Source organism: Pogoniulus pusillus, chromosome 25 (assembly GCF_015220805.1).
Source record: "Pogoniulus pusillus isolate bPogPus1 chromosome 25, bPogPus1.pri, whole genome shotgun sequence".
NCBI lineage: Eukaryota > Metazoa > Chordata > Aves > Piciformes > Lybiidae > Pogoniulus > Pogoniulus pusillus.
In genome coordinates this window covers 18,045,043-18,057,343 of record NC_087288.1, presented here as the reverse complement: position 1 = coordinate 18,057,343, position 12,301 = coordinate 18,045,043, and the positions used below count along the sequence as shown (strand labels likewise).

Genomic DNA, 12,301 nt, shown 5'->3' with positions numbered 1-12,301 from the left:
AGTCAACCAGACCATGGTACTAAGTGCCTCAGCCAGGCTTTACTTCAACACCTCCTGGGACAGTGACTCCACTGCCTCCCTGGGCAGCCCATTCCAATGCCAATCACACTCTCTGTGAAGAACTCCCTCCTCCATGTAGATGTCCTCATAGAATTACTGCTTCTTATCAAGTCTTCAACAGCTTCTCCTTGGCTCTCCCTTTTTTCCTTTCAGGTTTGATATACATACTCCTGAAGCACATGGTTGACCGTTACAACCTTTACTATGCCTATCTCCCTGCCAAGCTGGAGAAGAAGATGCACTTTGCAGCTGTGAACCAGGCCCTGGCAGCTCCAATTCTCTGCCTCTTTTGGCTCTATTTTTACTCCTTCTTGCGGCTAGGTAAGTACTGCATTTTTCCACCTAGGAGCAACTCCCAGCTGGCTTGCCAACTAACTTAAATGGCTGATGGAGTCTCGTGGCTTTTGTGGGCTTTTCTTTTTTGCTTCTGTGAATGGGAAGTCTCCTATGAGGAGAGGCTGAGGGAGCTGGGATTGGTTAGCCTAGAGAACAGGAGGCTCAGGGGTGACCTCATTGCTGTCTACAACTACCTGAAGGAAAGCTGTAGCCAGGTGGGGGTTGGGCTCTTCTCACAGGCAACCAGCAATAGAACAAGGGGACACAGTCTCAAGTTGTGCTGGGGTAGGTATTGGCTGGATGTTAGGAGGAAGTTCTTCACAGAGAGAGTGACTGGCATTGGAATGGGCTGCCCAGGGAGGTGGTGGAGTCACCATCCCTTGAGGTCTTCAAGAAAAGCCTGGCTGAGGCACTTAGTGCCATGGTCTGGTTGACTGGCTAGGGCTGGGTGCTAGGTTGGCCTGGCTGATCTTGGAGGTCTCTTCCAACCTGGTTGATTCTATGATTCTGTGATTCTATGGTGGTTACCTGTGTCACTTGAGCTACCCTGTGTAAGCTGCAAAGCTTCTATAATTAAGGTAGTCTGATGGAAATGGCTTAGATGGTGATTTAAAACTGTCAGCATGGGGCTTTGTATTTCTTCATTTTACAGGAAATTGTGTCCCATCAACCTGTAGAGTTTGAATTGGCCAGTTGGGCTGTGGAGCAACACTTAAAAATCAAGAGGCTAAATCAAAAGTCTCCTCAGGATTAGCTCTTTATAGTAAGATGTAGTCTGAATTTTTGTACCTGCATTTATGTAGCTTGATTTCATAGAATCATTGGATGGTTTGGGTTGGAAGGGACTTTAAAGATCACCTAGTTACAACTGCCTGCCATGGGCAAGGATGCTTCCCACTTAACCAAGTTGCTTAAGGCCTTCTCTAGCCTGGCCTCGAACACTTCCAAGGAGAGGGCATCCATGACAGTCACAGAAGCATTCAGGTTGGAAAAGACCTTTGGGATCTCAATCAAGTCCAACCGATAACCCTGCTGTATAAACTTCACCCCTAAACCATATCCCCAAGCACCACATTGAGACAATCTTAAAACACATTTAGGGTTGGTGACTCAAATGCCTCCCTGGGCAGCTCATTCCAAGGCCTGACCACTCTTTCTGTGAAAGATTTTTTCCTAATATCCAGCCTAAACCTACCCTGTTGCAGCTTGAGACCTTTTCCTCCTTCCTGTTCTATCACTAACTACCTGTGAGAAGAGACCAGCACTAACCTCTCCACAACATCCTTTCAGGTAGCTGTAGGCAGTGATGAGGTCTCCCCTCAATACAGAGAATGACTGAAGGAGTTGGGACTGTTTAGTTTGAAGATTTATTTTCCAGGCCCTCCACCAGATTCCTTGCCCTGCTCTGCACCTGCTCCAGCACATCCCATATCTCTCTTGTACTGAGGTGCCCAAAACTGGGTGCAGTACTCAAACACAGTGTCCCTGGGCAACCTGTTCCAGTGTCTCACCACCCTCACTGTAAAAAATCTCTTCCTAATAGCCAGTCTAAATCTCCCCTCTTCCAGATTAAAGGTATTGCCCCACATCCTATCACTACAGGCCCTTGAAAAAAGTCCCTCCTCAGCTTTCTTGTAGGTCCCCTTCTTCAGGTACTGGAAGGTTGCTGTAGGCTCCCTGGAGCCTTCTCTTCTCCAGACTGAACAGCCCCAACTCTCACAGCCTGTCCCTATAGGAGAGGTGCTCCAGGTCTCTTACCTGTGTGGCCCTCCTCTGGATCACAGTATCACAGTATTATTAGGATTGGAAGAGACCTCACAGATCATCAAGTCCAACCCTTTACCACAGAGCTCAAGGCCAGACCATGGCACCAAGTGCCACGTCCAATCCTGCCTTGAACAGCTCCAGGGACGGCGACTCCACCACCTCCCCGGGCAGCCCATTCCAGTGTCCAATGACTCTCTCAGGGAAGAACTTTCTCCTCACCTCCAGCCTAAACTTCCCCTGGCGTAGCTTGAGGCTGTGTCCTCTTGTTCTGGTGCTGGCCACCTGAGAGAAGAGAGCAACCTCCTCCTGGCCACAACCACCCCTCAGGTAGTTGTAGACAGCAATAAGGTCTGCCCTGAGCCTCCTCTTCTCCAGGCTAACCAATCCCAGCTCCCTCAGCCTCTCCTCGTAGGGCTTGTGCTCAAGGATCCTGCTCCAGCAGGTCAATGTCCTTGTGTTGAGGGCCCCAGAACTGGATGCAGTACTCCAGGTGGGGAGTCCCAAGAGCAGAGTAGTAGGAGAGAATCACCTCTCTCAATCTGCTGGCCATGTTTCTTTTGATGCCATTGGCTTTCTGGGCTGCAAGTGCACATTTCTGGCTCACATCCAGCTTCTCACCCACCAGTACACTTTTTCTGCAGGGCTGCTCTCAATGTTGCTAGCCCCCAGTCTATCCTGCAGATTGTCCTGATGCATGTGCAGGACCTTATTGAGCCTCATGAAGTTCTCCTAAGTGCACTTCTCTCTTGGTCTCTCTGCATGGCATCCTGTCCCTCAGCCTTGTCAACTGCACCCATCAGCAAACTTGCTGATGCTGTGTGTTTTGTCCTCTTCTCTGCTTTTGCTGTCACTTCACACCAATGACCATGCTTGCATTGTGGTTTGGCTGCATACAACTAGTAATGAAGATACTGTTGGCAGACTATCATCTAACTTCAGAGATAGCTCTCTGTGGATGTGAGAGGCACTTGCAGATTTTGCTTCAGGCTGTCTTTGGATTTGAGCAGATGTCCCTGCATTACTTGTATGTTTGAGAGCTTGTTTTCCCCCTTTGTTTTCAGAGCTGCCTTTGCAACCAGGAAGAGCAACAACTCTCTGTCCTCTAAAATAACAGCAGGATTTCTAGGGCATGCTTTAGAAAAATCAGCTCCAACAGGCAGCAGTTGATTTGTTTCTTTAATAGTTAGGAAGGAAATCTTGATGCAGTAAAAATTAAGTCTCTATAATAACGTTTCCTAGTGGCAAAACCACCTGTGGTAAACCCAGCATTTGTCATGGAGCTTAGTAATGGAAAATAGAGGCTGGATTAATGTGTTTGGCTTGGTGAGTTTGGAGAATCCTGTTTACAAGGTGTTGTTCAGTGACTTAGTGCACAGGGCAGTCTGAACAAGTGGTATGAGTCTTGAGAGGTGGGAATTGGAGATTTTGATTTTACTGCCATTGATTTCATTGCTGCTTCCTGGGCCAAAGGAAAGGAAGGAGTGGGAGGAGTGCTCTGCTTCCTTGTCTGCAAAATGAATCGGTTACGTGCCACAAAGACTGACTGTTTGGTTACTGATTTGTGTAGTTTGCCTGGTATAGACTCCTAGAATTGTTTCAGTTGGAAGAAATCTCTAAGATCAGAGTCCAACCAACCATCATGGCCACTAAAGCCATGTTCCAAAGTGCCATGTCCACACATTTCTTGGACACCTGAAGGGAAGGTGACCTCACCACTTTTCTGGACAACCTATTCCAACACCTGACCACTCTTTCAGTCTGCATGCAGATTACAGTGATAATAGAATCATAGAATCAACCAGGTTGGAAGAGACCTCCAAGATCATCCAGTCTCTCTGTGAAGAACTTCTTCCTAATATCCAGCCTAGACCTACCCTGGTGCAACTTGAGACTGTGTCCCCTTGTTCTATTGCTGGTTGCCTGGCAGAAGAGGCCACCCCCCACCTGGCTACAATGCCCCTTCAGGTAGTTGTAGACAGTAATAAGATCACCCCTGAGCCTCCTCTTCTCCAGGCTAAACAGGCCTCATACTCACTCATAGTAATGTAAAGCCGGAAGGACTTCTACCACTCAAGATCAAACATCACTTGACTGCACACAGAAGATGATAGGCTGTACTGGTGTCATCTATTTCTTTCTCAGTTGGTGTCCTTCCTCAGCTCTCATACCATGTCTGCCATGCATCTAAAATAGCACTGGACCTCTTAAAACAGAGGTGGTGGTGATGATACTGTCTGCAGTTACAGAATTACAGTATGGTAGGGATGGGAAGAGACCTGGAGATGGAGTCCAACACTTCTCCCAAGGCAGGTTCACCTAAAGAAGGTCACACAGGAACATGTCTAGGCAGGTTTTGAATGTCTCCAGAGATAGAGACTGCATTGCCTCTCTGGGTGGCCTGTCCTGGTGCTCTGTCACCTTCAAAGTAAAGTTCCACCTGGTGATTTGATGGAACTTCCTATGTTCAAATTTGTGCTTGTTACTCCTTGTCCTGTCACTGGGTACCACTGAAAACAGACTGGTCCCATCCTGCTGCCACCCACCCCTTCAGTTTTTCCAAGCATTTAAGAAATTCCCCCCCACTCAGTCTTGCATTTTCCAGACTAAGAGGAGGCTCAGGGGAGACCTTATTGCTGTCTACAGCTACATGAAGGGAGGTTGTGGCCAGGAGGAGGTTGCTCTCTTCTCTCAGGTGGCCAGCACCAGAACAAGAGGACACAGCCTCAGGCTGCACCAGGGGAAATTTAGGCTTGAGGTGAGGAGAAAGTTCTTCCCTGAGAGAGTCATTGGACACTGGAATGGGCTGCCTGGGGAGGTGGTGGAGTCGCCGTCCCTGGGGCTGTTCAAGGCAGGACTGGACGTGGCACTTGGTGCCATGGTCTGGCCTTGAGCTCTGTGGTAAAGGGTTGGACTTGATGATCTGTGAGGTCTCTTCCAACCTTGGTGATGCTGTGACTCAATTCTCTGTCTTTCCTCATAAGAGAGATATTTCAGTCCTGTCAGCATCTTTTCCAGCAAGTCCCTGTCCTTGAACCAGGGAGCCTAGAATTGGATGGAGTTGGCCTCAACAGGGAGGAGCAGAAGAGAAGGAGAACCTCTTTCTGACCTGCTTACCACACTCTTCTTGATGTACCTCAGGATGCCACTTCAGCCTATGTTTTCTGGAATACTTACTTAAATCCCATGCTCTCTAGAGCTGGGAGGAGTGCTGAAGATTCAGGACAAGGAAACTTAATCCTTGGAGAAATTTCTCCTTCCCTGATCTCTGCTGTTTGCTTGATGCTTCACACCATACATTTGCTTTGGTGTGGATGTGCCTCAGCAGTTGGTGAATACTGATATAACCCAGACTTAGAAAAACAACCTCTTGGGAAGGAGTTTCCAAAATACCCATAGGGAGGTTTTTTTCACTTAACCTCTTTGGTTGGAATGGTGACATGTTTGTGAGAGTTGTTTTGGGGTTGGTTTTTTTTCTGCCTGTATGTGTTTTTGCAGATTTGTGCAGGGCTTATAACCTGCTAAAAAGTAAAGCTTGTTACTTCTGGACCACTGGTGTTAACCACAGAAATGTTTGAGGCTCAGTCTTGTCTCTTTTGGATAAACAAGCTTGGAAGCAGCTTGGATTTATGCTGGTTTGTTGTTGGGGTTTTTTTTTGGTTGTATTTTTTTGTGTGATTTGTTTGGGGTTTTTTTCCCTAATATTTTAATTCAAGTTTATTCAAGTTGTCTTTGCTGTAAAATGAGATTAATTTGTTCAGAATATCCATTCTCTTTCTAAAGAAAAACTGTTCAGCTTAGCTCATGCTTACTCAGTTTCTTCTCTTGTTTCTAGTTCTTGGGTTCCACCCAGTTAGTGTATCATAGAATCAAGCAGGTTGGAAGAGACCTCCAAGATCATCCAGGCCAACCTAGCACCCAGCCCTAGCCAGTCAACCAGACCATGGCACTAAGTGCCTCAGCCAGGCTTTGCTTCAACATCTCCAGGGATGGTGACTCCACCACCTCCCTGGGCAGCCCATTCCAATGCCAATCACTCTCTCTGACAACAACTTCCTCCTAACATCCAGCCTAGACCTCCTCTGGCACAACTTCAGACTCTGTCCCCTTGTTCTGTTGCTGCTTGCCTGGGAGAAGAGACCAACCCCACCTGGCTACAGCCTCCCTTGAGGTAGTTGTAGACAGCAATGAGGTCAGCCCTGAGCCTCCTCTTCTGCAGGCTGCACACCCCCAGCTCCCTCAGCCTGTTCCAGGCCCCTCACCAGCTTTGTCACCCTTCTCTGGACACCTTCCAGTGCCTCAACATCTCTCTTGAATTGAGGAGCCCAGAACTGGACACAGCACTCAAGGTGTGGCCTGAGCAGTGCTGAGTACAGGGGCAGAATAACCTCCCTTGTCCTGCTGTCCTTCTGTCTATTATTTCTGAAGTTCAAGGCTCAGAACCAGCAAAATATTTTGTATCTGTACCAGAGATAAACTTTTTTTACCCCCTTCCCATGTTTTGTGATAGAGTCATGCTATTGACTGCTTTCCAGCTATTAATTTACACAGATTGATAGATTTCATCTGGTTGGAAGGGACCTTGTCTGACCCCCCCATGCAGTGAGCATGGACACCTCCAACTAGATCAGGCTGCCACGTCAAATCTTACCTTAAATTCTCCAGGAACTGGGGCCTCAGCCACATCCCTGGGCAGCCTGTTCCAGTGTTTCACCACTCTCATTGTAAAGAACTTCCTCCTAATGTTCAGCCTAAATCTACCCTGCTAAAAATATTGCCACTCATCCTGTTACTTACAAGCCAGTCCCTCCCAGCCTTTCTGTAGGTCCCATTCAGATATTGAAATTCAGCTCTAAGGTGTCCCCAGAGTCCTCTCCATTCTGAATAGCCCCAGTTCTTTCAGCCTGTCCTCCCAGGGAAGCTGCTCCAGTCCTCTGATCATCCTGGGAGGCTTGGCTGATACAGCTGCAGGCTGTGCTGCCATCCAGAGAGACCTGGGCACAGAGCTGGGCACAGAGGAGCCAGATGAAGTTTATCAAGGAGAAGTGCAGAGTCCTGTACCTGGGGAGGAATAACAAACTGCAGCAGTACAGGCTGGGAGGTGATCTGCTGGAGAGCAGCCCTGTGGAGAGGGAGCTGGGGGTGCTGGTGGCTAACAAGTTCCCCATGGCACAGCAATGTGCCCTTGTGGCCAAGAAGGCCAATGGCATCCTGGGGTGTATTAGGAGGATGTGTCCAGCAGATCAAGGGAGGTTCTCCTCCCCCTCTACTCTGCCCTGCTGAGACCTCCTCTTGAATACTGTGTTCAGTTTTGGGCTCCCCAGTTGAAGCGGGACAGGGATCTGCTGGAGTGGGTCCACTGGAGGGCTAAGAGGATGATTAGGGCATGGCTGATGAGGAGAGGCTGAGGGCCCTGGGGCTTTTTAGTCTGGAGAAGAGAAGACTGAGAGGGGATTGGATAAATGTTTCTAAGTATCTGAAGGCTGCCAGGAGGGGGGGACAGGCTCTGCTCACTGCTCCCTGGGACAGGACAAGGAGCAATGGGTGTAAGTTGCAGCACAGGAGGTTCTGCCTCAACACAAGGGGGAACTTCTTTCCTGTAAGGGTCCCAGAGCACTGGCACAGGCTGCCCAGAGAGGTTGTGGAGTCTCCTTCTCTGGAGCCTTTCCAGGCCTGTCTGGATGTGTTCCTGTGTGATCTGTGTAAGATAGGATTGTCCTGCTCTGACTGGGAGGGTTGGACTCGATGATCTCCTTGGGTCCCTTCCAACCCCTAACATCCTCTGATCCTATGAGTCTGAAAATGGGCAAGATAAAATGAACATTTGTTTGTGTGGGGTTTTTGTTTTCCTAATATATGTATTCTCTGCTTTTTTTTCTAGGCTTTAAAGCACCTACAACAATGTTCACCTTCCTAGTTGTCAACATCACAATTGTTATTTGTTTGGCTTATACTTGTTTTGGCTGTTTCAAGTACCTGAGTCCACTGAATTACAAGGTAAGTGATGGATACTTAACACCTTTCAGCACCTACCTATGTGCTTGATGTAGCACCAGCTGTTCTTACGGGGTCGTTTGTGCCTTCTCACTAGAAACATCTGTCCACAAGTGTTCATTCCACCAGGCTGGTTAAAGAGGGCAGATAGTAGAAGTAAACTGCTTGGCACAATGAGAAGTCTGCATTGTTAGCATAACTGTATTTGAGAGGAGCAGTATGGAAAAAGTAATGAAGAGGGTTGGAGGAAAGAGTACCAGGATCACACAGGATCACACAGGATCACACAGGATCACACAGGATCACACAGGATCACACAGGATCACACAGGATCACACAGTATCACACAGTATCACAGTATCACCAAGGTTGGAAGAGACCTCACAGATCATCAAGTCCAACCCTTTACCACAGAGCTCAAGGCCAGACCATGGCACCAAGTGCCACGTCCAGTCCTGCCTTGAACAGCTCCAGGGACGGCGACTCCACCACCTCCCCGGGCAGCCCATTCCAGTGTCCAATGACTCTCTCAGGGAAGAACTTTCTCCTCACCTCCAGCCTAAATTTCCCCTGGCACAGCCTGAGGCTGTGTCCTCTTGTTCTGGTGCTGGCCACCTGAGAGAAGAGAGCAACCTCCTCCTGGCCACAACCACCCTTCAGGTAGTTGTAGACAGCAATAAGGTCTGCCCTGAGCCTCCTCTTCTCCAGGCTAACCAATCCCAGCTCCCTCAGCCTCTCCTCGTAGAGCTGTGCTCAAGGCCTCTCCCCAGCCTCGTTGCCCTTCTCTGGACACGCTCAAGCATCTCAATGTCCCTCCTAAACTGGGGGGCCCAGAACTGAACACAGCACTCAAGGTGTGGTCTAAGCAGTGCAGAATACAGGGGCAGAATGACCTCCCTGCTCCTGCTGGCCACACCATTCCTGATGCAGGCCAGGATGCCACTGGCTCTCTTGGCCACCTGGGCACACTGCTGGCTCATGTTCAGGTGGGTATCAATCAGCACTCCCAGATCCCTCTCTGTCTGGCTGCTCTCCAGCCACTCCGACCCCAGCCTGTATCTCTGCATGGGGTTGCTGTGGCCAAAGTGCAGCACCCTGCACTTGGAGCTATTGAACACCATCCCCTTGGACTCTGCCCATCTATCCAGGTGGTCAAGGTCCCACTGCAGAGCCCTTCTGCCTTCCAATCCAGCCACATCTGCCCCCATCTTGGTGTCATCTGCACACTTGCTGATGACTGACTCCATGCCCTCATCCAGATCATCTATGAAGATGTTAAAGAGGATGGGGCCCAGCACTGATCCCTGAGGGACACCACTAGTGACCGGAGTGCTGCTCAGAGATCTGTCTTTGCAGGTTGCCAGGTGCTTATGGTCTCTATATGTTGTTTTAACTGACAAGTTTGATGTTCTCTCTTCCTTCTCCCACCTCTTACTGGTTACAGATAGAAGACACGCAAAGTGAAAGGGGAAACGACACAGATGTACCAACCATCCCAACCTCTTCTGTAAGAAGCTAAGAGTTACTAATACTCTCTTATGTATCCTAGAAAAACTTAATTTCTCACCTTGCTTACAAGCAAACCTCGTGTAGGACTACTAGACTGAGTGGCTTGTGGGACTTCCCTGTGCCTGTGGGACCAGAGTTCTGCAGCTGGGCTCCTTGACTGCTCCCAGGTGGTGTCCCAGAAGTATCTTCATCTGACATTTTGGGAGTAGTTGAGCCATGCTGCTTCCAGCAGCTCTGCACCCTGTGTCCTGGGCCTTACAGCAGGCAGATCTTCACATCTGGACAGCTGCCAAGTGCAGTCAGTTGCCACTGCTTTGTAACTTCGGAAGTTGTGACATGTAGCAGGTCCTGCCTACCCTGTCACTAAAAAGGATGTAGGACTGAGGTAGAAACAGAGGCCTTTGTGTAACAGCCTACAAGGACAGGAAGCCTCCATTAGGGTGCAAAAGGCCTTAGGTGTTAAGGTGAAGAATGGGAAGTGGATGATAAGAAGAGTAGCAAGGGGAAAAAGTATCTTGGGTGAATATCTGAACGTTATACTTGGAGAGACTTAGTCAAACCCTTAACGCTTGTGATTTCAGATGTACGTCCCTCGAGTTTTGCAGCCTCCTTCCACAGAAAGGACAATGCTTGCCCAGAAGGAGCAGCAGTCGTATGGCACCATGGACAACACTTGTTCACAAGCAGAAGGAGTCGTCAGCTACTCTGCTGGACCTGCACTTATTGAGCAGGCGTCCAAAGGTTCGCTTTGAACGCCGAGGACTGACACAAGGTGGAGCACTTGGTCCGCGGTTAGGAGAACTCATTCCCTCCCCACCGCCGCCTACTAAGTATTCCCTTTTATTTATGTATTCCTGCCTACAGAAGAGGTACAGAAATAATTCATTGTGTGGTCTGCAGCTGTGCTCAGAGATTAAAAAGTAGATGCCACGGACTGATCGTTTTCCAGGCTGTCTACACCACGTTGTGAAACAAAACGTGTGGAACACGGAGATGCTGATCCTCAGGGACTTCACCTATGCTATCTCACCCCTTGCCTTGTGAAGATAACTTATGCTGCATACAGATACAGGTCACCAAAGAAAATGCAGCTGTTACAGCTGTCATTTACTTAGCCAAAATAAGTTCTCCTCTTTTTAAAATAAAAAATACCCCACAACCCAAACAACAAAACCCTTTAGTATTTATAAAGCTCTTGGGATGTTTTCAATCCTGGAGCAATGTCACTTTGGATGCAAATGCTGTTTGTATGGGTGCTCAGGGCATGGTGTGTGGTAGTCTCTCCTCTTATCACCCAGAATAGTCAGTATAGACTTGATCATGTTTCTTTAAAAGAGATGAGGGAGTTGCTGTGCACTTGGGTACTAAAAGTATCAAACCAAAAAGACTGGTGTAAAGAAGGGAGTGATTTCTCTGATGCTGTTTTTATCTCTTTGTTTTCTTGGTTTTGGAGGGCATTTAGGTTGTTACTTTCTGTGCACTATTTTTAAGGGCCTTCCACGGTGAAACTTCACCTGCCAACAAAAAGGGATGGAAACATTTTAGCTTTCTTTTAATCTTGGGTCAAAATGACAGATCTCTGGGTTCTCCCTGTACTGCCATTTATCTGAACTGCAAGATACTACATTTTTAAATGAGGTCATAGGTGTAAATTTATTACCAAGTGTATTATGTCAAAGTGTAACTAATAATCACCAAGCAATAAAACCCTTCAGTTCAGAGAAATTGCATGCTCTCTTCAGTGTTCTGTGTATTGAAACAGTTCTTTTGCTCACTGCCTCACAACATCATCAGTGTCATCAGCTCTTCAGAAGAGCACTGTTGGGAGGCACAGAATGTCCCACAAGAGATTTGAATGTTTTGACATTTCCCTGTAGGATGACTCTTGATGACTTTTCAGGTAGGAGACAGTTTTGGCCTTCTTGACCCTACCCTGTTTGCCTGCTTAACATTGAACTGATGGTTCCTGATCTTGACTTTTTGTCTTGGCAGGCTAATGGCCTAAAAGGTGTCCTGGCTAGCCCCACCCTTCTGATCAGGGAAGCAAGGTCAGAGGAAAACAAAGGCTTGGGCCATTATGTCCCCTCCCAAAGTGATAAGCAGGTACCCACGGGTGTTTATGCCCTTGTTGGTGTCTTGCCCAAATAAGGGTAAGCAATCCCTGGTTTCATCTAATATGGTCAGGTTGGCAAAGTGCCACTCTGATTGGTGAGTCTCTGTGGCCAAAGGAGCCTTTACACTTGGGCAAGTAATATAAATGGAGCTGCCCCAGTGTGCTCTGCCCTGTCCCAGTGTGCTCTGCCCTGCCCCAGCGTGCTTCAGAGCAGCTTAGCTTTGATGTACAAGCTTTGTCTATATGGAAACTTGCTGTGCCTCAGGTTTACCAGGAGAAGGCATTAAGTGTTTCATGCTGTGTCGAGAAGTGCCACTGGCATTGTCCTCTCTGCACAGCTGCAGGACATCCTGCCTGCACCTCTGCAAACCTCTGTACTAAGTCTGGAATGCAAAAGGAATCAGGATCAGGTTAGAGATCCTCTGCTTCTTTCCTAGCACCCTGTTAGAGCCTGGGAAGATCTAGAAGCTTCAGCAGCTATCAAGACACCAACAGAACTCCCTTCAAGTGTTTGGGTACTGTCTG

General features: G+C 48.2%; 1 protein-coding gene across 2 annotated transcripts in view; it reads left to right on the top strand.

Moving 5' to 3' along the window:
- TMEM63A (transmembrane protein 63A) overlaps window positions 1–11,388 on the top strand; it is a 55,019-nt gene extending 43,631 nt beyond the window's left edge. The window contains exons 20-23 of one of the 2 annotated variants that reach the window (XM_064164603.1): window positions 214–381; window positions 8,042–8,157; window positions 9,599–9,661; window positions 10,245–11,388. In XM_064164603.1, coding sequence (XP_064020673.1) covers window positions 214–381; window positions 8,042–8,157; window positions 9,599–9,661; window positions 10,245–10,415 — 518 coding nt within the window. In that variant the 3' untranslated portion in view covers window positions 10,416–11,388. Of the gene's footprint in view, window positions 1–213; window positions 382–8,041; window positions 8,158–9,598; window positions 9,695–10,244 lie in introns of both variants that reach the window. The other variant, XM_064164604.1, reaches the window with a different exon arrangement.
- The last annotated feature ends 913 nt before the right edge of the window (window positions 11,389–12,301 follow it).